The sequence below is a fragment of the Hermetia illucens genome, chromosome 4, assembly GCF_905115235.1.
Source record: "Hermetia illucens chromosome 4, iHerIll2.2.curated.20191125, whole genome shotgun sequence".
NCBI lineage: Eukaryota > Metazoa > Arthropoda > Insecta > Diptera > Stratiomyidae > Hermetia > Hermetia illucens.
Genome location: NC_051852.1, coordinates 53,376,851 through 53,402,435, shown reverse-complemented (window position 1 = coordinate 53,402,435; position 25,585 = coordinate 53,376,851). Strand labels below are relative to the sequence as shown.

The following is a 25,585-nucleotide window of genomic DNA, read 5'->3' as shown; positions in this document are numbered from 1 at the left end:
CAAGAAGTCTTTTCTTGGTTTTCAGAGTTAAGTGATGCCTGTTATCCATCTTCTATCTCGCGGCAAATCGATTTGGTTTCAAGAATTCCTAATGTAGCCTCAGCCCGACTCTAGGGTTTCCATCTTGTAATTCCAAGCAAAGAGTATTACAATTTTTATTTAGTGGTGCGAGAGTATTCTTTCGACAAAAAATGTCTGACAGTAGTAATTATCGATATCAATGTTCAGATTCAATTATCTCAAAGTTCGTGCAAAAAATCTTTAATTTATCTGAAGTCCTCCAGCTCTCAAACAGAAAACTAGAATAAGTTTTCTGCTTGACAGTTGTTGCATCAAAAATTTGTTGACTTCCAGAGAAACAGCCAAGTTTTGTTTGTAATTCGCCTAATGCTCGTTAAATTGAAAGACACAAATAATCAAAAGCTACAGGTAGATCTTCGTTCCTCTTTACTTACCAGAAGATCCATTAGGATCATTCCAACAAAATCATACGCTGCCCCGCCTGAAGCTGCTTACCTATAGCATCCCTAAGCGGTAGTTCATATTTTGCCTTCTTTGAATGCTTCTTTTCAGGCCGGTGTCACCTAAAAAATGGTGGAGTCATGAATGATCAGCGGATGTATCTTGGATCTCCAATGTTGGGCGTCATCTGTGCTGGAAGTAGATTAGTATTTGCCGTCATTTCATAGCCATAATCCAAATGTCCCCTGAAATTTAATTTTGCGTCAATTATCATCTCCAGGTACGTAGTTGCTTTCAAGTGCTGGTTTGGTCATCATTCTAAATATTAATAGTATTTCCTTTCCTGTGGATGTTCATCAACATCACTTCTGTCTTCTACTTGTTAGATCAGGTTGTATTATCTCCAAACACGGTTTTATAGCCATTAGTATTTTCAGGTTGTTTTATTAGCAACCTTCTGCACGAGGAATACAACTCGTGGGACCGTGATGTCTCTCTATACGTACCCGTGTTTTTTAAGATTGGTGCATTCCCCGGTACGCAGCATTCTTCCATTCCGTTGTTAGTTAAAATCACAAAGATCTTCAGGTGGTAAAAAAGTTTATTGGTCGATGCTTCACCTCCCGAACATCTGATAGCTGCGACTATTACAGCGCCCCTTTCCCAATTATGGGTTTTACGGAGGACTTTCTTGTAGTTTCAGTGTGATTATCAGAGGGGATTCGAGGTTTGGTTATTCGAGCCCGGAGCACCATGCCACCGAGATAGTAATCCAATTTCGATTAATAGTTGATTCAGTTGTTAATTGCAACGATCGACTAGCAATTAATTAACCGTAATCGCAAGTGCGAAACTTTCTTCAATTTTCATACACTAAAAAAATAGTTACTTATTCATGATAACGACTAATCAATTGTGAATCGTTAATTACAATTGACAATTAGCTTTCTAATCCCATAGGAATCGTGCGTACGAAAGTTGTAGGTATTGAAAATGAATATTTTATGCAGGTTTTGTATAAAATGAAGCATTTTTTAAAATTGTCTGTCAACCTAAGTATCACGCTCATGGTAGGTGTTTTTTTTTAAATTTTAATGTCGCTGTCAAATGAAACCGAAAGTAAATGGCGATTCTAAATTTTAAACAGGGGTTCTTTAAGTACTTAAAATAAGTAAAATTGAAATTAAAAAAAATTAATCGTAGGTTGCCTCCTTAAGGCGGTCATCCCGTGTGATGGCTGTTTTGCGCTTTTATTTGGAATTTTTTTATGAAGAACTGGATAAAGATAGAAATACCAATTTTTCACCATATATGCACCCTATATATGGTAGTATAACTTCCTTTTTTAAAATGTGCGCCACTCAGTTAGTTGATGTCATAGCGGAGCGCTAGTGGTCTCGTTCAAGAGGGGATACTGTAAAGTTTTGTCCCGACACGGTTCAGTCGCCATCATGCGTTGGAATAGTGAGGAACGTGTCTTTGCCGTTGAGGTTTACTTTTCAAGCGGATGTTCGGTTATTGCAATACAGCGTGCATTTAGGTTAACAAACAAAACATGCGCTACTGGGCTGACACCAACCCTCGAGAATTGCATCAAAAGCCTTTGCATTCACCCAAAGTCACAGTGTGGTGTGCAATTTCCTCAGCTGGAATTATTGGTCCCTGGTTTTTTGAGGAAAATGAGGTTACAGTGACAGTGAATTCGGACCGGTATGTAAACATGCTACAGAATTTTTTTTTCCACGGCTAGAAAATTTGGATTTGGGGGACACTTGGTTCCAACAAGACGGTGCAACAGCACACACTTCAAGAGCATCGATGGCTGTTTTGAGGGAACACTTTCCAGAGCGCCTTATCTCAATTAGAGGCGATTTGGAATGGCCGGCACGCTCTCCCGATCTGTCCCCTTGTGATTTTTTTCTATGGGGTTTTTTGAAATCCCGTGTTTATGTGAACCGTCCAAGAACCCTACAAGATTTGAAGACCAACATTCAAGAAGAAATTGCCAATATAACACTTGCTATGCTAACAAGAGTCATGACAAACGCCAGAAATCGGTTTACGCAATGTATGGAGACGGGGGACGGGGACGTCACCTAACAGATTTGATCTTCAAAACAATGTAAATAAAAACTTTAGACATGTACCTACATTATAAAAAATAAATAAATATTTTCCGATGCATATAATAGTTTTTATTGAGTTTTGAAAAAAGGAAGTTATGCTGCCGCACCCTGTATTTATTAAAAAAGGCAAATTTATGGTGCCTTGTTAAATTTTGGTGTTCTTTCACGGTTTCTTTAATGCATAAAAAAGCGACTTAATAAATCGCAATTATCCTAGTTTGCGAACGATAGAAATATGTTCTGAATAAGTCCTGAAAAACTTCAAAGAATTTCGTTGGATAGATTTTGAGCTATGGTGGGAGCAGATTTTCAACATGCAGTTTCGAGAAAAAAAAAACGCATTTTAAAATTAGAATGTAATTATTAACCATAAAATTTTAACTGACCATTGTTCTGCTATACCTAGTCAATAAACCTTCGGTTTCTTAAAAAAACATAGCTTCAATTTTTGCTCTTTTAGCGAAGTCATTCGAGTGTCATTGGGACCCGGTAAATTCGCACTTCATTACGGCGGTCGACGTAAACCTAACATACGACATTTTACCTGTAACACTGTAATTTCCGAACGACTACGAATATCGAAAAATGACCCCCTCATTCTGTGTGTCAGATTCGAGGAATCGATTTTTTTTGGAATCAATTGTATAGAATGTGTGTAGAATATATGGGCAAAGTGATTTATTGATATTCGTTCGGAAATTATAGTGTTAAATACGTAATAAGTCACATGCCAGATTTATGTCGATCGCCGTAATAATGATGTAATGATGTTCGAATGACTTCACTAAAAGGACAAGAATTGAAGCCAAGGCTGTAGATGTGTTTTTTCGCGAAACCTAAGGTTTATGGACTAGATATAGCAGATTAATGATCAGTTAAGATTTTATGGCTAAAAATCACATTCTACTTTTTAAATGCGTTTTTCTCGAAACTGCATATTGAAAATCGGCTACCACCATAGCCCAAAATCTAACAAACGAAATTCCTTGAAATTTTCACGACTTATTCTGAACATATTTTTACGCCATGCTGTAGATGTGTTTTTTCGCGAAACCATAGTAAACATAGTATGCTGGTCCCAAGCCCACGTAAAGGAGGAGGGTTTGAGGCAACGTACTCTGCACTATCCTCAGTAAAACAAAAATAAAATGCTGAGATTAGGGAAAGAGATAAATAGAGTACAGTTGGAGGTATTCCACTAGGCTAAATCCTACCTGATCTCTCTTGGTGACAGGTCCCGCGTCAGGCCGACCAAGCAAATGCATACAATGTCGTTACAAACATGATCATCGGAATGAGTTACAAGCCTCGGAGAAATGCTAGGGCCTCCACGCCAGTCGACGCGGCAGGACGGGCCCCGGTCCTGTCGAGAAATGGGCAAGGGTTCTTGACGCATGGACGGCGTCAGGATGTAAGCAAGTTAGTCCGAACAAAACAAATACATGTTTGCACGCTAAATGTTGGTACCCTATCTGGAAAGACAGAGAGACTCACAAGAGCCCTTCGGAAAAGGCGCATTGATATCTGCGCTTTGTCAGAAACCCGATGTTCTGGTGCCAAAAGCTGCGACATTGAACGCGAACGCGGTAAAAATGGCTACAAACATCTCTATTTTGGTAACCCACACACTCAATATGGTGTTGGCATTGCCATCTCAGAGGGTTCCCGTGATGCCATTAAAGAAGTCGAACGATTTGATGATCGGCTGATGAAGCTCACCATTATATCAGCTGATTGCACTATTCACTTCTTCACCGCGTACGCACCACAGACAGGTCGACCTGATGCCGAGAAAGATGCCTTCTGGCAACTTCTCGATGAAAAGACTTGTCACGTGCCTGCTGACGACTATATTATCATTGCCGGTGGTCTTAATGGTCATGTGGGTGAAAAGGCAGACGGTAACAGGTGCCATGGGGGAAAGGGGTTCGGAGTGCGAAATAAGGGTGGCGAGCGTATAAACGATTTTGCGGACACCAATGACCTTGTACTTATGAATACATGGTTCATCAAAAGATTGTCTCATCTTTCTACATTTTATAGTGGGAACAGTAAAAAGCAAATCGTCTATAATCTCATAAGACGCCGACATTTTACCACTCTCACTGGTTATAAAGTCGTTCCCTATGAGGCCATCGCACCTCAACATCGGCCGTTGATTGCTGTCCTACGAGTTAAGCCACCGATAAAATATCGTGAGGAACGCGCTGGCCCGCGGTGCATTAAATGGTGGAGATTTGGTAAGAAGAAAGAAGAAAAGATCTCACTCATACGATTGCCAACCATTATGAATGTGGAAGAATCATGGAACCAAATGAAAGACATGATCCACAAAGCGTCCTCTGCAATCCTCGGGGTCACTAAGCCGGGTAAGCGGTACATCAACCGCTTTGCAAAAATGATGTTGAAATGAAGGTCCGTGGAAAGAAACGCCTCTACCATAAATTTCTCGACGATAAAATGCCTGCTAATTGGCAAATTCATAAGAATACCAACCGGGAAGCAAAGAAAGCGGTTGCTGTCACCCGAGCGAACCATTACAAAAATCTTTACGATAACTGGACACTCGGGATGGCGAGAGAGATCTGTATCGACTTGCTAAAAGCCGTGATGAACGCACACAGGATATCGAACACTTTTGTTGCATTAATGACAAGAACGGTACTTTGCTTACCAATCGTTGAGCCGCAACGGATAGATGGTGAGTATACTTCGAACAGAGTTCAATTGAAGAATTTGCTCATCCTCCACTTCCACAATCATTGCCGACATTTGGAGCAGTTCCACCTGTCAGCGCAATTGAAGTCGAGGAGGCAATAGAACGAATGAAATTGGGAAAAGCCACAGGACCTGACGACGTCGCATCTGAGCTCTGGAAAGCGAAGAGCTGGGACCCAACACTGTGGCTCAGTGAATTCTTTAATCGGGTTATTCAGGAAGGTAGAACACCATCTGATTGGTGGAAAGTACCACAGTTAAAACATGGAAAAAGAAAGGTAGCCCAGCAGAATATTCAAATTACCGTCCGCTCCGGTTACCTTGACATACCATGAAGATTTTTGAACGCATTCTTCACAACCGTATTCGCGAAATCGTTGAAATAACCGTGAATCAAGCCGTATTTGTCAAAAACTGCGGAACTACTGGAACATGGAGAAACATCGTGAGAAGCATCGCCCTCTTTACATTGCCTTTCTGGATCTAGAGAAAGCGTTTGACCGTGTACCACACGAACTCATCTGGTATGCTTTATGACAACACTTCGTGCCAGAAGAACTCGTGCGCTGCATTCAATTGCTCTACCATGATCCGAAAAGTAAAGTTCGAAGTATGGCGGGTGTATCAAAACCGCTTCGTGTCTCTGTTGGTGTTCATTAAGGAAGCGCCCTCTCAGCACTCCTCTTTGTTTTTGTTATGGACACCGTTGCACGGGATATCCAACGTCCTGCGTCCTACACATTGCTTTATGCAGATGATGTTTTCCTAGCATCTGATAGCAAAAATGATCTCGAGCAACCAAAAATGGAATGATCGCCTCATGCAACACGGTCTCAGATTAAATCTAAACAAAACTGAATTTTTGATGGTCAATCCCCATGAAACAGGCACAATCACTGTCAGCGGCAGTGATCTGCCCAGAACTGAGCGATTTAAATACTTCGGGTCAACGCTATCAGCCAATGGAGAACTGCGTTATGAAATTGCTTCACGCATTAACGCAACCTGGATGAAGTGTCGTTCCACAACTGGTGTTATTTGTGATCGACGAATCAACGAACGTCTTAAATTTAAAATTTACCGCAATGTTGTCCGTCCTTTCGCTCTCTATGGTTCTGAGTGTTGGCCAACTATAAAAGACAATGAACGGCGTCTTGCTGTAATGGAGACGAAGATGTTATGTTGGACTAGTGGCGTGACAGGTGTGATGTGATCAAACATCCGAAATGAGGATATCCGCGATCGTTATGGGGTTGCACCGATCGTGGAAAAGTTGCGAGAGAGGCGTCTTCGATGGTATGGTCATGTAATTCATGCTAACGAGAATTCACTTGCCAAGATTGGCCTGAACATCGAAGTTGATGGTAAACGACCAAAAGGCGGGCCGAAACAACGGTGGCTTGGTACGCTGGATGGGGATTTAAAAGCCTTGATATTGCAGCCAGATCAGGCATTCGATAGAGCCAAATTGCAAGTCCGATCACGACGAGCCGCCCCCGCTTGTGAATGGAGAAAAGGCTGAAAAAAAAATTCACACTAAAATTCACAAAAAAAAGTTGAACACGCCGCTAAAAATTTAGCTTTTCATATTTTTTAATAATCCTAGTTTATGGACTGTAGTTAAGTCTGCACGTTAAAATGCCGTTTACTTTTTTTCGTTAAAATGATCGCACCGCCCTCTAGCATGGCAGTAGAAAAACGCCTTTTTTTGGAGATGGGTGCATAAATTGCTCTGTATTTCAATAATGAACTATGCTATCGCGCTGGAAATTACGCACGCTCAAGATATTAGTATATATGTGGTGAAAAATTTGTATTTTTATCTTGATCCTATATATATTACAAGCTTCGTATAAATTTATCTCATTAGATCGTTGGTATTCATTTTGTTCCTGCGAGTATGGCGATTACCGCGATATCGATTCCGTGTCTATAATCTTTACTAGGAGGCTAAAGTTACCCACTGAGGTGGCTAGGTATCAGTTTGACTCTTTTCGAATATAGTTAACTATCTTCAACAGTAAGCTATCTAATGGGCACATGAGACATGGTGTGTCCACGACCTTCGTCGCTTGGCTTGTTAATTAATTCTTCTCAAGTTATAAATTTCTTTGTCTCCTACTACCTTAAAGAAGATTTCCCTCTGTTTTGTTCTTTATGAAATTTCTATAAGTGGCAGGGAATATGATCTTGGTCGGTTATTTCATGCAGAACACGTAAAAATGTCAAAGACAAAACCTAAATTCGAACGTTTTAGTAAAGCTATATAAGTAAAAAATAAACAATTCGAGAACTGTTTCACCTCTACTTCAATAACTGAAGAAGTGGACAAGTAGTCGCCGAAATATGCCTATTTGCTGAAAATATAAATTTAATGAAGTAGAAACGGTTTTTTTTTTGTTTTTTTATTTTTTAAAAATATCGTATTTAAATTTCAAGGAATCTATGTAAAGCCTTCTTAATAGAATATTGGGACTTCCATATGCTGATTGGTTCCGTTTAGATTTTTGAGTTATTGATAATAATTTATACATGAAAACAGTTTACTCACATTTACCTGTGCAATTGAATGAACGAAGGATTATTTATGATTCATTATACTTCATTACACACAATTTATGTTAACATAATAATACGATCATTCGATCCAGCTATAATCGGCGATTGTTTTTTGACGTACTCTTCAAATGCGTCTATATCAAGTTTACCAATTCTATGGATAAAAAAGGTTCATTAGAATATCTTCAAACAGAGTGATTTTAACAAGTAAAATATTTCTAACTTACCTAGTTTCCTCCTTATAGTCTCTGAACATAGTAAAACCATCGCCTCCTGCTGCCAAGAAAGACGGCATTACAACTCTGTATTTTTTTTCCAAACTAAGAGGTTCGTACTCCGGAATTATGCACTTCTGGCATCGCACAAGGACCTCCACGACGCGTTTGCCAACAGGCTTATGGATATTAAATTTCACTTGGAGGCCAGATACTTGAAGCATTTTTACTTTATTGAAATGACTGCCATCATAGGACTGAGAAACAGAATATTCGAGTGCTTCTAATAGATGTCTTCCGCGGAGGTCGAACGAATCCAAAGTGTTTCCAAATGGTAAAGTAGTGACGAGATGAGCATAAGTGAGAACTGAAACGAAAATTAAGACTTTTTAAAAGATTTTGTGAAACAAAACGTTATTAAAACCGCTTTTCTCAAAAACAGTTTTTGATACAACATTAGGTGAACATATGGAAACAGTGAAATCCGATCAGCAGCCAGGATTTTGGGTAAAGTTTAAGGGAATCCTCATAAAAGCGAAGAGGGGGGGGGGGTGTAATGAAAGTTGTTTATTAGTTCATTGGTAAATTCGGAAGCGTGAGTTATGTATACGTCATCAGATGACAACGTAACTAAAATACTTAGTCAGATAAATTCCAACCTAAGTAATAGAAATAATACCTAGAAATTCTAAAGTAACAAAATTCATTTGCAAACTAGAAATCCAGAAGTCCAGACACAATGTCAGCATTTTTGATTTCTTCAAATTACAAAAATGCAAGCGTACACCGGTAAATTGCATCAGCATAATTAGAATATATAAAGCACGTAAACGTAACACTCGCCCCATTGAAGTTGTACTCTCATAAGCCGAAACTCTGTCCGAGCCTTTTTTAAATAAACTATAATTTGTCCACAAATTGTTTAGTTCTTTTTTTTGTTCGATGCACCCGCTCGCTACGAAACTCGTGCGCTTAAAAGAGACAGAGCTCATTCACAGAAACAATCCAATCGAGTTACTCGTCCGGAGTACTGTATGTTGGGGCCATAAGGAAGTTCGCTTCCCTCGCTCCGCTCTTCAAATGAAACATTTAAATTTATTTACAATATCGAAGAAGATGACCTGGTTTTCGGTATGAATCTGGCTGTAGATATATACGCGACCGCTCTTGACCTTCAGAATCTTCAATTAATCTTCTACCATAGTAGAATCTTTATATTTTTTTATGGTTAACAAATTATTGCCATTTAATTTGCTGACTGTCGACCTTGAGGCGGATTTATAAATGATCTAAACTTTCTTTATATTTTTGGCAATGATTGTGTGCCTCCACAGACCATAACAATAGGTGATTATCCCTTTCTTTCGAGATCCTATTTTCGGTTACTGGTTCAACTCTTTTTTAAGGTTGTGTGTCTGTCACGCCCTTTTCTCCAAAACGAAACACACGTTTTTCTCCAAAAAATGGGAAAAAAGGTTCATTGTACCTACGGGGGTATCAAACGACAGGTCTCAGTTAGTACTTTCAGAAGAAAATTTTGGTTTTTACGTAAATAGGTGGGTAATGTTTTATTCATGGAAGGGAATATGGAAAGATGGATTAAAAAAAAAATCTTCATGCTAGCGCAGAGAAATTGCGTATTTGCCAAGCATTCAAGATACGCCAAAACATCGCCCCATGTGGTAGTGCTCAACTGTCGGAAGCTACCCAAAACCTCTCCTCAATCCTTGGAGTGCAATATTATTGAGAAGCTTGTGGATTATGTCGGCAGTAGGCTTCGCGAAGGTACCACATCGCACAAAAATAGTTGATAGAAAGTAAATGGTAAAATACATTCCACTGCCTAGTGAAGGAGGTATATGACGCTAAAAGTCTCCATATTAACTATTTTAATTTTGCATACGAAAATAGATTTTCCTTTGTTTCCTGCCCTCAGTAAAGGTTTTATTTTATCCTTTTTCGTTGATTCTTTTCGCATTGCTTCCAACAGACTGTACGAAACATTCCTATAAAAAACAAAACCCATTCAGCTCCTTTTGCCCCCTTTCTGAGCACATATGTACTTCGTGCGACGGTGTCCGGATTTAACTAGTCTGAAACAAAACTTTATTAAAATCGATTCAATGTCTGTCTGTCCGTTTGCCACATGAGATTTATTACAAAATGGCTGGTGCTATCGTCACAAAATTTGGTGAGAGTAGGTATTCTATGAGTCGTTACAGGCGCAAGTTTTATTATTTTATGTTAGGTTTAAGGGGGTTCCCTATATATGCGAAAGGGGGAGAAACATTTTTTTTCACGGAATATTTCTTATATTGGGTGAAACGTGGGAGTGAGGACTCAAAATGTGTGTTCTCAAAACCTATCCAATCGAAAGATCTGAAAAAATCACAGTATTGCGTCTATAAAAAGTCTAGACTTTAAAAGACATCCCATTACGATATTTGCTCCGGTATTCTGACTTTTAAATTAAGTGTTAAATGTACACGCTGTTTAGGCTTCTGATTAATTCACTTGTGTGTTTCGTTTAAGGAATGACAAAGTATTGAGTGCCAATCCAATTGACAGAACAAACCAGTTAAGGAGCAACTGTCTCCCACTTTTTAATTTTTTTAAGGGACAGACGACAATTAGTCCGGTGCGCCATGAAGTGAATGCGAACTCAGGGCACTCATGTTATGTTTGTATATACATATATAAGGGAGCGAACAAGACCTTGCTTTTGATCACGCCAGTGCCACGGTGGAGCTGAAGTAGCGTGTGGTAAGTTGCCCTGTCCTGGATGAAACCGTCCCTCGTTAACTTGACTATGTTTCTAGATATATGAACCGGAGTCAATATATTCTTCCCACCACTCTAATGGCAAATTTTTGTATTGTTGGTGGTTTGAAGACTTCTCAAGATCTCACTCCATTATATCTGTATCTCTTTTCCAGGATTTTTTGTCTTATCTTTAGAAGATGATAATTTTTTTGTTCTTCCAGTTCTTTATCGTAAGACAACTTAACGATTTATAATAATACCCGAATTTTTTTGTGGGATGTGTCAGCCATTATTATGAGTTTATATAGTTCAATTATAATCTAGCAAGTGAGAAGACCTGTTTATTCCTCTTTCTTTCTTATTATTAATATTTTGCCCGGATAGCTCAGTAGTTTCAGCGCTAGGCTGCCGCAGCGGAAGGTTGCGGTTCAAATCTCGTTGGTGGCAGGGGGAATTGTATGGTGACAGAGTGTTGGATACCATTCGCCAAAGGCACCGCGTAGACTGCATTGAATGGATGGATGGACAAAGGTGTTTTGTGGACTGGGTTATATTGCCTTATCTTTACACACTTGCTTATTGTATGTTCTAGCAAATTTCATTTATGCTAGGCTAAGAAGATAATTTATCAGGTGCACTTGATCGAGGGCCTTTTGAAGGTTTATTATTTCTCAGATGGTAAGTTTTCACTGCGAGTGTGTCGGGCGATTCAATATTATGTGGGAGGAAATCTTGCCTCTTCATTCTGAAGTTTGCATGTTGGGTCCTCCTTATAGTTCGCCATGCCACGTAGTGCATTAGACTTGTTAGTGTCCTCACTATAAGCTTGCTTTTGAACCTATGGTATTAATGGGCTATGCCTATAGTTCACAGAAGTGGTCTGCTATGCATTTCATTAAGTTTTGGGCGAGGAGGGAGGTTGATCGTTTTCGATCTTGCCTAAATATTACAGAGAATATGCATTTTAGCGCCTTCTTGTTGACACATTGGCTTATCTTATGCACTTCTGCTTGATAAACAGTGGAAAGTTGGCTTAAAGGTTGTGATATGCCGTATCTCATGTATCCTAACCCCAATCCTGTCTTAGATCTATCTTGAATGAATCCAGCTCGTTCTAATTATAGTGGTCTTTTTTTTGGAACCGAAGCAATATTTGAATCAACGCGAAATTACTGCCCATCTTCAGAGTTTTGTTTCTGAATATGTTGTCGATTCTGCTTTGTCCGAATGTAAAACAAGACCAAATGTCATTCAAATGAAAACTGCTTGCTCTAAGCCTCAGAACTGCCTTTAATAGGCAGGGGGAGTGTACACTTCATAGTGTCTACATTGCCGAGTTAGGTGAGTCTTTGAGGTAAAGATAGTTTCTTAATAGCCTGTTTCTGCTCCTTTTTTGGCCGCTGTATTAGTGCGGGCATCACTACCACTTGGCATATTCAGTTTATCGTATGTCGTTTCAATCCGGAAAAGTTTTCGCTTGCCTTTTCTATTATACGCCCAATTTAACTCCAAATTAGTATACAGAATCACCCCCAGATATTTAGCGTCATTTGATAAATAAAGCTGTTTAAAAATGAATGGAAGTTTGAGTTTATATAGTTTAAACCGTCTTTTTGTTGTTTGTTGCCATCTTAGCTACAGTAACACGGAATTTTCCGGAGTGGTTAGTATGATGGCTGCAATGCAGGAGGATGACATTAGCCTCTCCATCATGGGTTTCTCAACCAATTTTCTGAATGTCTTAACAGAAAGGAGTTGAAATTTATTAGTCTAAGACTTCAATGTATAGCCCGGCACAATACTGGTTCTCTAGCTTTGAATCAGGCACTGCTCAGGAATCCTTGCCATGAGAGTGTGGGGTAGGTTCCATTTTGGACCAACTGATTTAAACCCAATTCGGTTTGTCAGTTCCGCCTCAAGAGTAGGATAAGTGAATCGGCGGCCGCAACGTGGGTGGGATGCATTTAGTCTATCAGTTTTGCTTGTTAAGGCTGCCGGTGATAGAAAAAGACAGGCAGACATGTTTGTTTAGGCTGTGAGCGAGAATTTTATGAGCTTCTTTATCGCTGGTGAACATTATTGATAACTGTTCACACACAAATATCTTAAATTCTCTTTTCCAGGCTTTCTACTTCCAGAGTTGAACTAATGATAATGCGGCTTGCGTGGTACATTCAGTTTAACTGGAGGGGCATTGCAGGCTCTTCCAGCGTAACCTTCAGGCCAAACTAAAAGTGGATGGTATTGTGCGGTCCTCCATTTCAGATTTCGATTTCCAGTTGGAAACTTTACGGTTGTCTTTAGCCCGCCTATTCTAGAGAACTACCGTAAATTAAAAACCGATCGGATCTTAAATAAACCCTACATTCTCCATCTTCTGAATTCGGTGCTAAGTGAAGAAATAACTCTTTTTCGCATTCTAACGGGTAGCGTCTAGATAATCGAGGATAATCGTGTCTGTAGCAATCAAAAAATCATACTAACAGCTTCTCATCGTTTTTAAAGCATGATGTAACCCCTCTATTCTGGCAATGGTCTGTAAAAGGATTAACAACCTCGACACTGGCCCTATGTCCTGGCTTATTCTATTGCGCATATAGCAACTCAGCACTACATCTACAGAAAATTATATATACTCGCTTCCTTTGTTAAGTGCCGTTCGGATGCTTCCGACATTGAGCAAAGAAATAGCAGCAGTAGTCCAATAGGGGCTATCGTATGGTGTTGATTTTACATACTGGAAATAAATTATGAACACTATAGATACAATAATGCAAGCGGTAAAGATCAATTACCGAATATGTTAATGCATCGGTTATGAAACTTCCCAGGTTACATTCCTCATATGTGCAGCTGTCCCTCGAAAGTGTCACTCGCGTTTGGCCAACTTGTCGATTGCCGATAATATCAATAGCTTCTTTCCAAGACTCCAGCTCATTAACAATTTCGGGATCTGAAATTTATTAATTGTAAAGAAACCCATTCCATGTAGGAGTAAGGTACATACACATACACACCTTGAATAATATGATGAGCAAGGAAGATCGGTTTGCCCTCATAACTTACTACTTCCCCGGCTCTGTCGAAGTATACTGTGATGTCACCAACATATTTCGTGTAGCAGGACGCTTGAACAATTAGTACTTTGTGGCCATTATCTTGTATGATTTCAACAGGGTATTTATCTTTCGGGGTGTCGGGGCCTAGTGGACTTTGTCCTGAATATAGAAACGTGTGAGAGTGACCTCCAACTATGACATCGATAAGAGGTCCAGCGGTTTTTGCGATTAATCTATCAGTTTCCAATCCACAATGTGATAGAACTATGATAATGTCAACCCCATGTTTGCTCTTCAGTCGCTCTGCCTCCGCTTTAACTGACTCGGATTCATCTAGGAATTTGAGTTTACCTGTGTTAGCAAGTTGCTGAAATTTGAAAAATGTAATTTTGTAACGAATGAATTCATCCATTCACGAGAGAAGTAACAGTAGTTTTCAAAACGTAGATTAGCTAACTTCAAAAGGGAAAACCATTTGACCCAGTTTTTCGAGTAGAAACTACAGAAGTTCCTACAAACTTTTTCTTAATGGAGATTTTCGATTTTTTTTGGAGAAATGCTTGATTGCTTTCTGAGCAGGCAAGCAAATTCCTTTTGAGTTGTTCGAAAACCCGACACTCGATCGGATCGCTGTAAGTGTTTGCAAATCTACACAAACCAAGCTAAATACCCTGCTCACACGTTTCCATTTACTAGGGTTTGTTGAAGGATGGCAGAGCGAGTTGAAGCATGGAAGAAGGTACCATCCTCTCCCAATTGCTAGTAGATCGTGAATTCCCAACATATTTCTGTTCTCTCAACATTTGGCTTGGTAAAGTGCTATTTTGTGAAGGGAATAAAAACGGCTTTTGTTAGGCAGCCACACCAGTCGATACAATAGTTCATTTCGATTCCACTCACAATGTTATAGCTTTCTCCTCTTATCATCGTCTTTGTTGTCGCTTGTAACATGCTTGTAAATGCCGCTTTTTTCCGTACACTCTCTCTCCTGCCCAGACTGCGACAAGATTCTCGTAGGGCCAACAAAACGACTAGTGCACACCAGAGTGTTAGAAGATTTAAAGGAGGCCGAATCCACTAAAAACAAGAATAACCCATACATAAGTCCTCGGTTACCAGACATATAATAGAGCAGGGATCGTATATGTCGTTGGACAACGCCAATATCTTGAAAGAGGTGAACGACGTTAGGAGACTAGATTCTGAGGAGAGTCTCCACATCTCGAAAATTCCTCTCGAAAAAATTAGACACTTTTAGCCAATAAAACGTAAAAATATTTTCCAAGGCAATCTTTCATTTTAAAACTTTGGCTAACAAATTACCTCCTAATTCAAACCGAGAATATATGGTCTGTGAAGCGTTACACAAGCAACGTTTCGTTCTGTTGGGTTTAAGGGAGGCCAAGTTTCCCCATATACGCGAAAAGGTCAGGTGGAGTATCAGATGAAACGGTTTAATTAGTGTTTTTCGAAAATGATCTTATTTTTTATATTGGGTGGAACGCAAGGGGGTGGGGATTCAAAATGTGTGCTCCGAAAAGTGAAACAGGTGCCGTTCCCAGAACGTATTCATCCCATCCTTATGAAAAATTTGAAAATCTAGGCCTCCGAATACATTCCATTACGATAATAATAATAATCGTTGGCGCAACAATCCATATTGGATCAGGGCCTTGAAGTGTGTTAGAGCACTTCATTCAAGACCGTAACGGTACACTACAGAACACTGTAGGAGGCAATGTGGTCAGCATTGCGCTCGCCCGAGATTATTACCCTGATTTGACTCAGGTACTCATTCACAGCTGAGTCGACTGGCATCCGACGTCAAGTCACGATACAAATCCCACTGCCACCAGCGAGATTTGAACCGCGGCCTTCCGTATGACAACCCAGTGCTCTAACCACTGAGCTATCCGGACACTACACACACGATATCTGCTCATATTAAGTTAATAATAGCATACTATTATATTTTTGAAATTTACCTGACCCGGGGGGAGGTCATTTAGTCCTTTGATTTTGCAGGTAATATTCTTGCTTCTAACATCACACCGTAATAATGTGCAACGCACGTGATTTTTGACTGGTCTAGGATGCTACTCATTCTTTGGCTTTCTTCCTTTATGTGAAACAAAACCTTATTAAACTTGGTTCAATGTGTGTCTGTCCGCTTGTCTGTCTGTTACACTCGATTTACACGGGACCTTCTGAGAACATGTGGTCTGTGTGCCCTTTTCCATGCAGCGAGTGACGCCATTTTGTGTTGAATTTTAAGGGGGCTTCCCATATATGTGAAAGGAGGGTGTACATTTTTTTTTCACAGAACATGGTCATGTGGGGTATCAAATGAAAGGGCTCATTTAGTACTTTTCGGAACTGATCTTATCTCTGATATTGATGAAACATAGGGGAGATAGGGCACAAAATGTGGGCCTCAAAAAGTGAAACAGGTCTCGTTCACAGCACCTACCCAACTGCAAAATTCGAAATTACAGGCTTGTACTAGCCGGCTGTGAAATCATAAAAACGTTATTTGAAATGCTTTTTCGACGAAGCACGAATAGTGTCGGCATTCGAAGAATTTATTACAATATTATGCCAAGCCTGATTAAATTCTAGAAAGTTTTTAGCCTTCTTCACTAACCCTGGCGACTTACAGGCTTTGTTAATTCGTCATTTTTTGTTTCAAGTTCCAGCGGCACCAAAAGTCGACGGGACGCAGTGCAAGTTGTATGAGCGCATGCACAAATAAAGTTAATGATAGCATATTACTATGTTTTAGAAATTTGCCGGAAAGCCCACTTAAGTTCAGTCCATCCCAGGAGTACAAAATTTGACATAAGCTCAGGCGATAATATTGAAAGAAGTTTGAAGGCAATCCGACTATTATTAACAAAGTTATAGAAGGTCAAAGTTTCGCATTTCATGTAAATTGATGGCACTCAAGACTGCCAATCGTATGACACGATTCACACTAAATTCGTTCTTGGTTTGACATTTGTTGGATAGTGGGGAATACGGGAGGTCGAAAGTGATCATTCCCAGAAATTACCCAACCCAAAAATCTGAAATCAGGAAGCTGCCATTGTAAGGTGCCTAGGCTCTGGAATATCCTTCACACCGATATCTGTTCAAATAAAGGTAATAATATTATATTACTATAATTTTTAGTATTGGTTGCAAAACCTCTTTAAGTTCATTCTAGCAATAATATAGAGTATCACATAGAGCAAGTGTGGTTGAAATGGCACTATTACTAACAAAGTTATAGTAGGTCAAAGTTGTCGCTTTTTTGCAAATTCAAGACCCAATGTGGATATTTTTTCACATAATATATTGTATGCATAAATTACGTGCTACGTACTAATGGGGTAAATGCATACTCAAATGTCTTTATAAAAGAAATATACAAAACCTTTCATATCTGAAGCTTCTAGCTTACGGTTTCCCGACTTGTTTAGTTATTTGCATTTCAGTGTCAATTACTCGAGGTAGAGATGTGTATGTATAAACTAATAAAGCTTGCGAGTTGTAACCAATAGAATAGATATCTGATATCTTCACCTGGTTACCAGCGGTTTTTAATTTACGTACGTAACATATATATGTATGCTTTTGTGCACGGAGTAAAGTGGAAATGGGTGAATATGTGTTAGATCTATTTTGATACGCATATGTAGTATATATGCATGCATCGTCATGCGGTAATAGATAGTGTTTGTTTATTTATGGTGAAAACAGTATTTCTGTTGTTGATTTGTATGTACATATGTGTATCTTGGCGTTTAGCAAAATATACCGGAGTATTTTCTATTCTTAGCTATGTACGAATGGAAAATCGTGCGTAGAGAGTTTCCCAAATAAGATATACACAAAACCTTTATACCCGAAGCGCTCGGCTTCCAGTATCTCGATTCGTTTTAAGATGCAGAAATTACAGTCTTCTCATCGTTTTTTGGTTTCACAGCTAGGACCTTCGTTTATTGTTGCTCTCCGGTCGTTGGGTTTATTTCTCCTGGCGCTAACGTGAACCAGGGGCTACTTTGCCAGCGATGTATTTTTTCATTCCTTTGAGAATCAATTGACTAAGCTTCATGTTGGGAGTTTCTTTATCATACTCGGATTTGCAAGTGATGTAAGTACTTTCGGGTTTACCATTTCCAGAACATTTGACACAAAGTTGTAATTTGCCATCGCTCATACAACTTGCACTGTGTCCCTGGACTTCTGGTGCCGCTGGAAGTTGAACTAAAAAATGACGAATTATCAAAGCCTTTAAGTCGCCAGGGTTAATGGAGAAGGCTACAAGCTTTCTAGAATTTAATCAGGCTTTGCATAATATTGTAATAAATTCTTCGATACCATTCATGCTTCGTCGAAAAAGCATTTCAAATAATATTTTTCTGATTTCACAGCCGCCTCCTACAAGCCACTAAGTGGAATGTAGAAACAGGATTAAAATGCCAAGTTACTATATCCTTTGCCGATGTCTCTACTACCTACTTCGTTGCTGATACACAACAGGCACTCCTTGCCATATTGTTTGTTCCCATAAAGTGGGTCCTGTTATCTGAGGTTCTGAGGCAGTAGAATGCATACCTCCAACCATTAGTAGGCCTTGCTGGTCAATGAATGGGTGAAGTTTTCATAATTTCATGTAATTGTAGATGGCCGTTTTCTTTAATCAATCACGAGGAAAATCGAGTAAGATATGCCACCGCTTTAATGAGTTTCGAGAATTGTCAATAGCGTTTCACCACATTAAATGTATTCCAAATCCCTGAGAGAGAAGCAGCCTCTTTTTGTGGACGTTTTTTCGAAAGCTCATTCCACCACAATGGGTGTTTTCGTTATTCACCCGAACTGATACCACTTAAAACAGGTCTGCGAGTCTCTCCTTTGATTTTGTGGGTCAGCAAGTCCAAGCCTTTTTGCTGATATCCCTGATCTTAGCTACCCGATTCACGACATAATGTTCCCACTCTGTCAGTTTCCTTTTTGTTCAAACCATCATAGGCGTCGACTCACTTCACTTCACATACAGGTGCAGCGCGCAGTTGCAAAGTGGAAGGTACCATTTTCATTACCTTGACTACAATAACGGACTTCATTATCTAACCTGGGAATTTAGCTGTAGATATTGGTGGCGAATGCAGATTTCGCATCACAGAACTTTTAAGAGTAATCAATCCAACGAGGTAGACGGCAAACGCGGTAATTCGATCTTGATCCTTCTCAAGTTAGAATGTCCAATCCTCTGCATTAAAATCTTCGCAGCTGTACCACTGCAGATATTTGACAATATTTGGGATTTGGTTAACTTCTTGTCTAGATCGTATTTCACCAGCTTCAGGCGGAAATTTTCTGACATCAATCCCGGGGTGACAACTGTAGACTTCTCCATGGTCTCGTACAACTCCGCTTTGCTTGCATATTTTGGGATCTCATTTACCAGGCTCGGGTCATTGAATGCCTTTCGTAGATTGAAATCGCTGATCCCAACCACTCCGTCATTTGCCCGATTAGAACTTTGTTTTATGCTGGTCTTAGCCCTGCCCAAGAAGTTGTCGGTGTGTAGTTTCACCATCCACCAACTGGGGTAAAGTTCTGGCAGACAAATACGTTGCAGGAGTTTTGCCAAACAATACTCTTGTATAATGTTGGTTGCTAGTAACGACGGATCAATTGGAGTATTGCCTTGTAATTGTTGAGTAATATTTATAATAGGGATTTACCACCAGTGAGAAAGCTGGGAGAGGCATTTTAGAACACGTGGTACATAGGCTAAAATTTGGGAACACGATGATGATTATATGACGCGGGTGAATCGAAGCAAATTACATTTTCATAATTTGAATGACGGCGGGCGAATGACCTCCCGAACCTTCAGATGGAAATTAATCACATGGTGATTCAGACTATTAATTAGGTGATGTATTACAGTTTCATGTCTAGGTCTTACAAACTAGGCCATGACTGGAGCTACAAGGTCGAACTCGGGAAGCGTTTGAAACAAGTATCTACTGCAAAGTTTTATAGTTTCTGATTGACTGCGATTGCTGTGGGATTACCAGAAAATGTAACTGAGATAATACAATTGTAATATTATATTAATGAATGTGAGATCCAGTCATGGGGAATAATTGTTCTTACAAGAGGAGTCTGTGAAAAAGATAACCGATACAACAGAAAACTATTTAAAATCTCATCTTACTTACATATGTTGTTTTCAATATGACCCCGATGATTCCAATTTTCCTGCCATATTTATTAATAATCACGGATTTTTTATATTTGCCTTGCATTGTTGGCTCCTTGTTGTCATCAATGTTTGCTACGACTATGGGGGCTTTGATTTTTTCTAAAAATGGAGTAAGTCCATCTATGCCGTGATCGAATTCATGATTACCCAACGTCTAAAACAAAATCAAAAATGATTGGGTAATGTGAATTTTACTTTTGTTGGTTTGTGCTTTACCATGGCATCAGCGGGAAGCAGGTTGAGAAAATATTGCGTAACATCCCAGCGACCAATGTTATACCAGAGAGTTCCTTGGAAATTATCTCCAGCGTTGAGGTAGATGGGGTTCGTATTGTTGCGCTCTTTCAGTAGGTGTTTTACTATGGTAACCACTCGGCCATAACCGCCAATACATTCATTTGGATCGATACAGGTGGATGAAGACCAGTCTGTTTCTTCAAATCTAGAAATATTAGCCTACATGAGTTTTTGTGCGTTCTTTTCATTCCCTTGTGGAGTATAGGGTATCTACACAGTTTGTTCGTTCTTATTCTTATTTTTTCTATTATTTTCTTTTGAATTGGACTATGATCAGTTTCCATTAACTTTACATTTATTGCAAGCGATAAGCAGTGGCACCTCACAAAGACGAAGGCAAAGAACAAGATCACTCTAGCTGATAAGAATTTAGATAAGCATAAATTGACTTCGTCGTTTTTTTCCAGCGCAAGGTTGAAACTATGAGAAGTCATCCACGCCCCTGTTCAACGGTGCACCCGGCAACAAGTGCGGCAATAATATCCGCATAACTAACCGGGCTAGACTCTTCTGGCATGTCAAGCCTTACCAGACTATCGTAAGAAGGGTTCTAGAGGTCTGTCTATAGGATAGATCTCTGTACTAGTTCCGACGTTATCTCCGTCTTTTTCTGGCTTTCTAGCGTCTCATAGAGCAGGAGACCTCTCAGATATAATAATAGCAATTATTGGAGCAACAATCTCAATCTCATTGAGGACCGTAACGCTACACTACAGCAAACTGTAGAAGGCAATGTGGTCAGCATTGTGCTCGCCCGAGATTTGACTCAGTTACTCATTCACAGTTGAGTCGACTGGTACCCGGCATTCAGTCACGATAACAAATCCGCAACCTTCCGCTACGACAGCCCAGAGCTCTAACCACTTGAGCCATCCAGATAATACTGCAATATTCGCAAGAAGTGGAACAGTACACAGAAAGTCCAGCATATTTGTGCAACTTTCAGAATTGAAGGTATTTATTTCACCAAGCGTTCTGAGAATCACTACTCGTCGAGATCGTTGGCAATGTGAGTCAGCTCGATGAACTTCATCCAGAACCTCCAGAACAACATTCACCGTGGATTTCCCAACTTTAAAGCTGAACTGCCTTGGAATAAATTTCCGGAAGCACGTATCGCTTCAGTGAGTATGTATACGACAACTCAGGTTCTCCTTTCTCTTTACTGATTAGCGTAAGCTCCCTCAGATTCCAGCGACAGGGAAAAATGCCCTGCTTCATCTCGTCAATTAGTCCCTACCATCAGCAAGCTTTGCTTTTGTTTCACACTGCGGAGTTTCTTTTGGCATTCGTTCCCGAAAAGGCGTCCACCATACCATCAAGTCTGCGTCGAAAGTCCAGCATCGTCTCATTCGATGTTAAATAAAGGCTAAAAAACGTTATTCTTAAACACCGAATTCAGATGGTTTAAACCTTGGGCAAGAATCCGACATCGGATGCTGTCGCTAATCCAGATAGCAGCGGTATCCGATAAGTCGAGATGCCATGGTTGCTGATTAGCACTAGATCAGCTTCTTTCTCCGCAGCGACCAACTCTTGAGTGGTTGCGCTCCGGTCCATGTTAATTTGTAGAATGCGAATTAGATCTTTCCAGTTCCGCCCTGAAATTTGGAAACCGCCCTGGGCTGGTGAGTGTGTAACACTCTCATCAGATGTGCCACGATCCTTGCAGAGAAGGCAACTCACGTTTTCGTTGTAGGTTCTCGCTTTGTGACCTGCCTGGCCGCTTCTACGGCATGCTGCCCTACTGTCAGATCGGTAGATTATAGATGTGTGCCCATAAGCTCTTGTAACAACAATTGGTTGTTACTAAGCCAATTTTGATTTTCCCGTTGTGAAGGATTTTCCTTGCGTATTGCTCGGCAACTTCCACCACAGCGAGTTTTTGATATAAAAAATTCGTTCGCTTTTCATTTAGTAGACATTTCTTCTCTGTCTTCAAGTTTGACCTTATAGCGGATATCGTTAAAAATGTCCGCAAATGTTTTGCCTTTCGTCAGTTTTATAAACTGAGCCGAAGGTCTAGCCCTCCTTCGTTTCATCGTCTTTGACTTTGGGCAGACGGGCTTCTAATCAGTGCTCACTCGGGGCAACGCGGTCTACTAATACCAGTCCAATGCACACTTCCCGACCAAGGTACTGAAGGGGCTGTCTCCAGATACACGCCACAACCACCACCTTAGCAGAGCTAGGTTCATATCGATATCTGTAAAGAGCTGCTAACAGCTGCGAGGCGACCCCACGTGGACCGGTCACTCGTGGCTCGCTCCTCACCTAGAGATTTTCTCACTAAGACGCAAGTATACTACCAGCTAGGGGGCATAAATACTTTCCCGAACACTCGCCACTCCCCGCATTGTGACCCGTAAAAGATCGCAGACGGTCCCTGATGGACTGGACAACATGCCAGGAGTAAAGAGATTGGGATTAACAGGTTGGGATGAACATGCTTTCGTCAATGTGGTCAACCGTCAGTGACAGAAAGACGAATGTCAAACAATATCATCATCATGGATTATAAATATGCACGCTATGTAACAGTGGTTCCACCAAGGACCAACTGTTTCATTTCGAAATATGCTAGAAAGTAGATGGGTCACATACAAAAATGTACTAATTGTCCAAGCCACGGTCGCTTGGAGCTGTATCAAATCCCATTACTGACACTAAGCAGCGACTATTCGGCTTTCTGTCTATTCAACAGCAGCTAAAGAGCTGCCTGGTGTTTTGACCTCAGGAATTGTTTCATTTAAGGTAAGGTCTGCCACTACTTTTTTTTACCATAGATATTACCCTTTTGGAGGTCTGCTATCGCCACTTCTGTGGAGTATGCTAATCGACTGCCAATACGCTTGTGCGGATGACGTGGCTGCGCTAGTTGTTGGTCGAGATCTCGGAACGGTGTGTAAAAATCCACAACGCGCCGTTGACTTAATTGACAGTTGGTGCCTCAGGCATGAACTTTCAACAAATCCAAATGAAACCCCAATGGTATTATTTACAAGAAGAAGTTAACTGAATGGTCTTTGTCTTCCAGAGATGAGTGGTACAAACCTTCAACTCTCCGAAGAAGTGAAATATCTGGGAGTTAGTCTAGACGAAGCCTGGAACAAACATACAGAGACATAGGGATTTAGACCTCATGTGGACCCGTGGTGTGGTAGGTTAACAAATAGTTTTCGCTGTAAACTAGCCACACTGCAAAGAACTGCGGCTCTAAATGCATTACTCAAATTGGATGGGATTTTTTGTGAAACAGAGAATGTGGGGGCACAGAACATTGGATGAGTTATTGGCAAAACTGAATCCAATTCTTACAATGCCTTCTGATTCTCGGGTCCCCATATATCTGTTTGGTAGAAGAAGAAGTTATCTTAAAGCATAGAGACAACAGAGACGAATCTCAAGAATGTGTCTCAACGTATACTGACGTCTACTACACCGATGGCTCAAAAACAGGAGAGGCTTCTGGAACCGGAGTCTACTTCTTGAGTAAAAACGAAAAGTGGGCTTTTCCCTCCTAAGGGCGGTAATTTCGGTAATTGACAACGGTTGAAAGGCGGGCGCATCGTAGTCTGTAGTGATAGTCAAGCTGCATTTAGGATATTGAGCAGCCCTTTGATAATTTGAAAAATCCTTCAGGAATGTAGAAATCGATTGAGCTTTTAGATTCAATACGGTTTAACTACTATGAGTATCCGATCATTGTGATATAAAGTGGAATGAAATCTCGGATGCTTTACCGAAAGAGGGTTCAATTTCCCCCACCTCTGAACCGGCACTGGATGTGTCAGTAGCATTGGCTAATGCTGCTATCAAAAACTGGGAACAAGCTCCCCATGATGACAGGTTGTAGAGCCTTAATGCTGCTAAGCACACCACACTTTCCCTGTCAGAACCAAACAACCATACTGCAAAGTTTATCCAGTCGAAAAGCAGGAAATCATACAGGAGTCTTGCGGGCATTCTGGCAAGCCACAATTCATATGGGCATATGTTTTCAATAGGGATTCTTCAAGATGATATGAGTCCATGCTATAATAAGGCAGCGGAATCCGCGGAAGATTTTTTATGTGAGGTCCTCGGCTATGGCTGCATCAGACATCAGATTTTTGGTGCAACTGCAGCGGGTAGTACCACATCTGTTAACAGAAATCCTATAAGCGAATCCGGGACGGTGGCATTGAGTACAATGGACTACTAGGTTCTGAGTGGTCCACCTCATACATACCCACACACAAACTGGACTTTCCGAATTGAACCTACTTAGCCCTTAAGGATTAGATGTCCTGCTTTCTACAGGAGCCCTCCTCGTTTGCGTAGAGGAACCATTGTAGGCAAATCCACAGAAGAGAAATCAAAGATATGTGGTTCAGCTGTTTCATGTTTGATGATCTCATTGAAGAATTGAGATGTTGTGCAGATCACTCAAATCAAACACCAAAAGCCACTAAAAATCATAAATAAATTGGCTTAACATGCGCTGAATATTCTTTCAATCATTTAGAGAGTGTAAATCTACGGCCAATATCATTTTCTTATCTAGACATTGTCTTAATTGGATTAGACTCGTGGTGATAAGTGTGAATGGATGTCAACATACATCACAACCAATTTAGATACTTTCGCAGTAGTCCAGGCGATTTGGGACCGTGGAGCGAATATGTATAGCGCATACTTGAAATGTTCAGTGAAACTAATCTGGCGTGCATGCCATTTTGTGTGAGAGTAACACTTGAGATTGTGAAGGGCGAATTATTTATTATTCACAGAGTTAATTAAACATGATAACGATTGTTATCAAACTTACATTTTATGTTGAAATTAATTAAATTACCTGGCGTGGAAGTCATTCAGATGAATAATGGACACGGGAAACAGATCATTCTGCGTTTGGACCGCTAGGGTGACTCTAGAAAAGGTCGAAAGGAAAATGCCCGCCAGGAACAACATCTATAAGAGTGTTATTCCGTTAACAATCTATTCACTGTATTGAGATGAGCTTTGATTCAAATAGCAATGATGTCTTTAATTTAATTTGATTTATTATAACTAAAAGTGACTTATTTTGATGGATGTCGAGGTTCAGCAGTAGGAGGTTTGGAACTGAAGCGACTCCAATGA

General features: G+C 40.2%; 1 protein-coding gene across 1 annotated transcript; it reads right to left on the bottom strand.

Moving 5' to 3' along the window:
- Positions 1–7,723: 7,723 nt before the first annotated feature.
- LOC119654834 (apyrase-like) lies at positions 7,724–25,584 on the bottom strand. Its single transcript, XM_038060406.1, has 8 exons — positions 25,299–25,584; positions 20,381–20,606; positions 20,121–20,318; positions 13,861–14,269; positions 13,639–13,796; positions 13,484–13,580; positions 8,093–8,447; positions 7,724–8,019 (listed from the first exon to the last, which is right to left on the bottom strand). Exons 1-8 carry the CDS (start codon positions 25,412–25,414, stop codon positions 7,923–7,925), a joined length of 1,656 nt encoding a protein of 551 aa, XP_037916334.1. The 5' UTR covers positions 25,415–25,584; the 3' UTR covers positions 7,724–7,922.
- Position 25,585: the final 1 nt, after the last annotated feature.

Bases quoted from the DNA above. Each gene is read 5' to 3' on its own strand.
- LOC119654834 (XM_038060406.1), bottom strand. From the start codon at position 25,414: ATGTTGTTCCTGGCGGGCATTTTCCTTTCGACCTTTTCTAGAGTCACC. The intron at 20,319-20,380 runs GTAAAGCACAAA...ATTTTGTTTTAG, and splicing joins TGCTTCCCGCTGATGCCATG to ACGTTGGGTAATCATGAATT. The intron at 8,020-8,092 runs GTAAGTTAGAAA...TTTTATCCATAG, and splicing joins GACTATAAGGAGGAAACTAG to AATTGGTAAACTTGATATAG.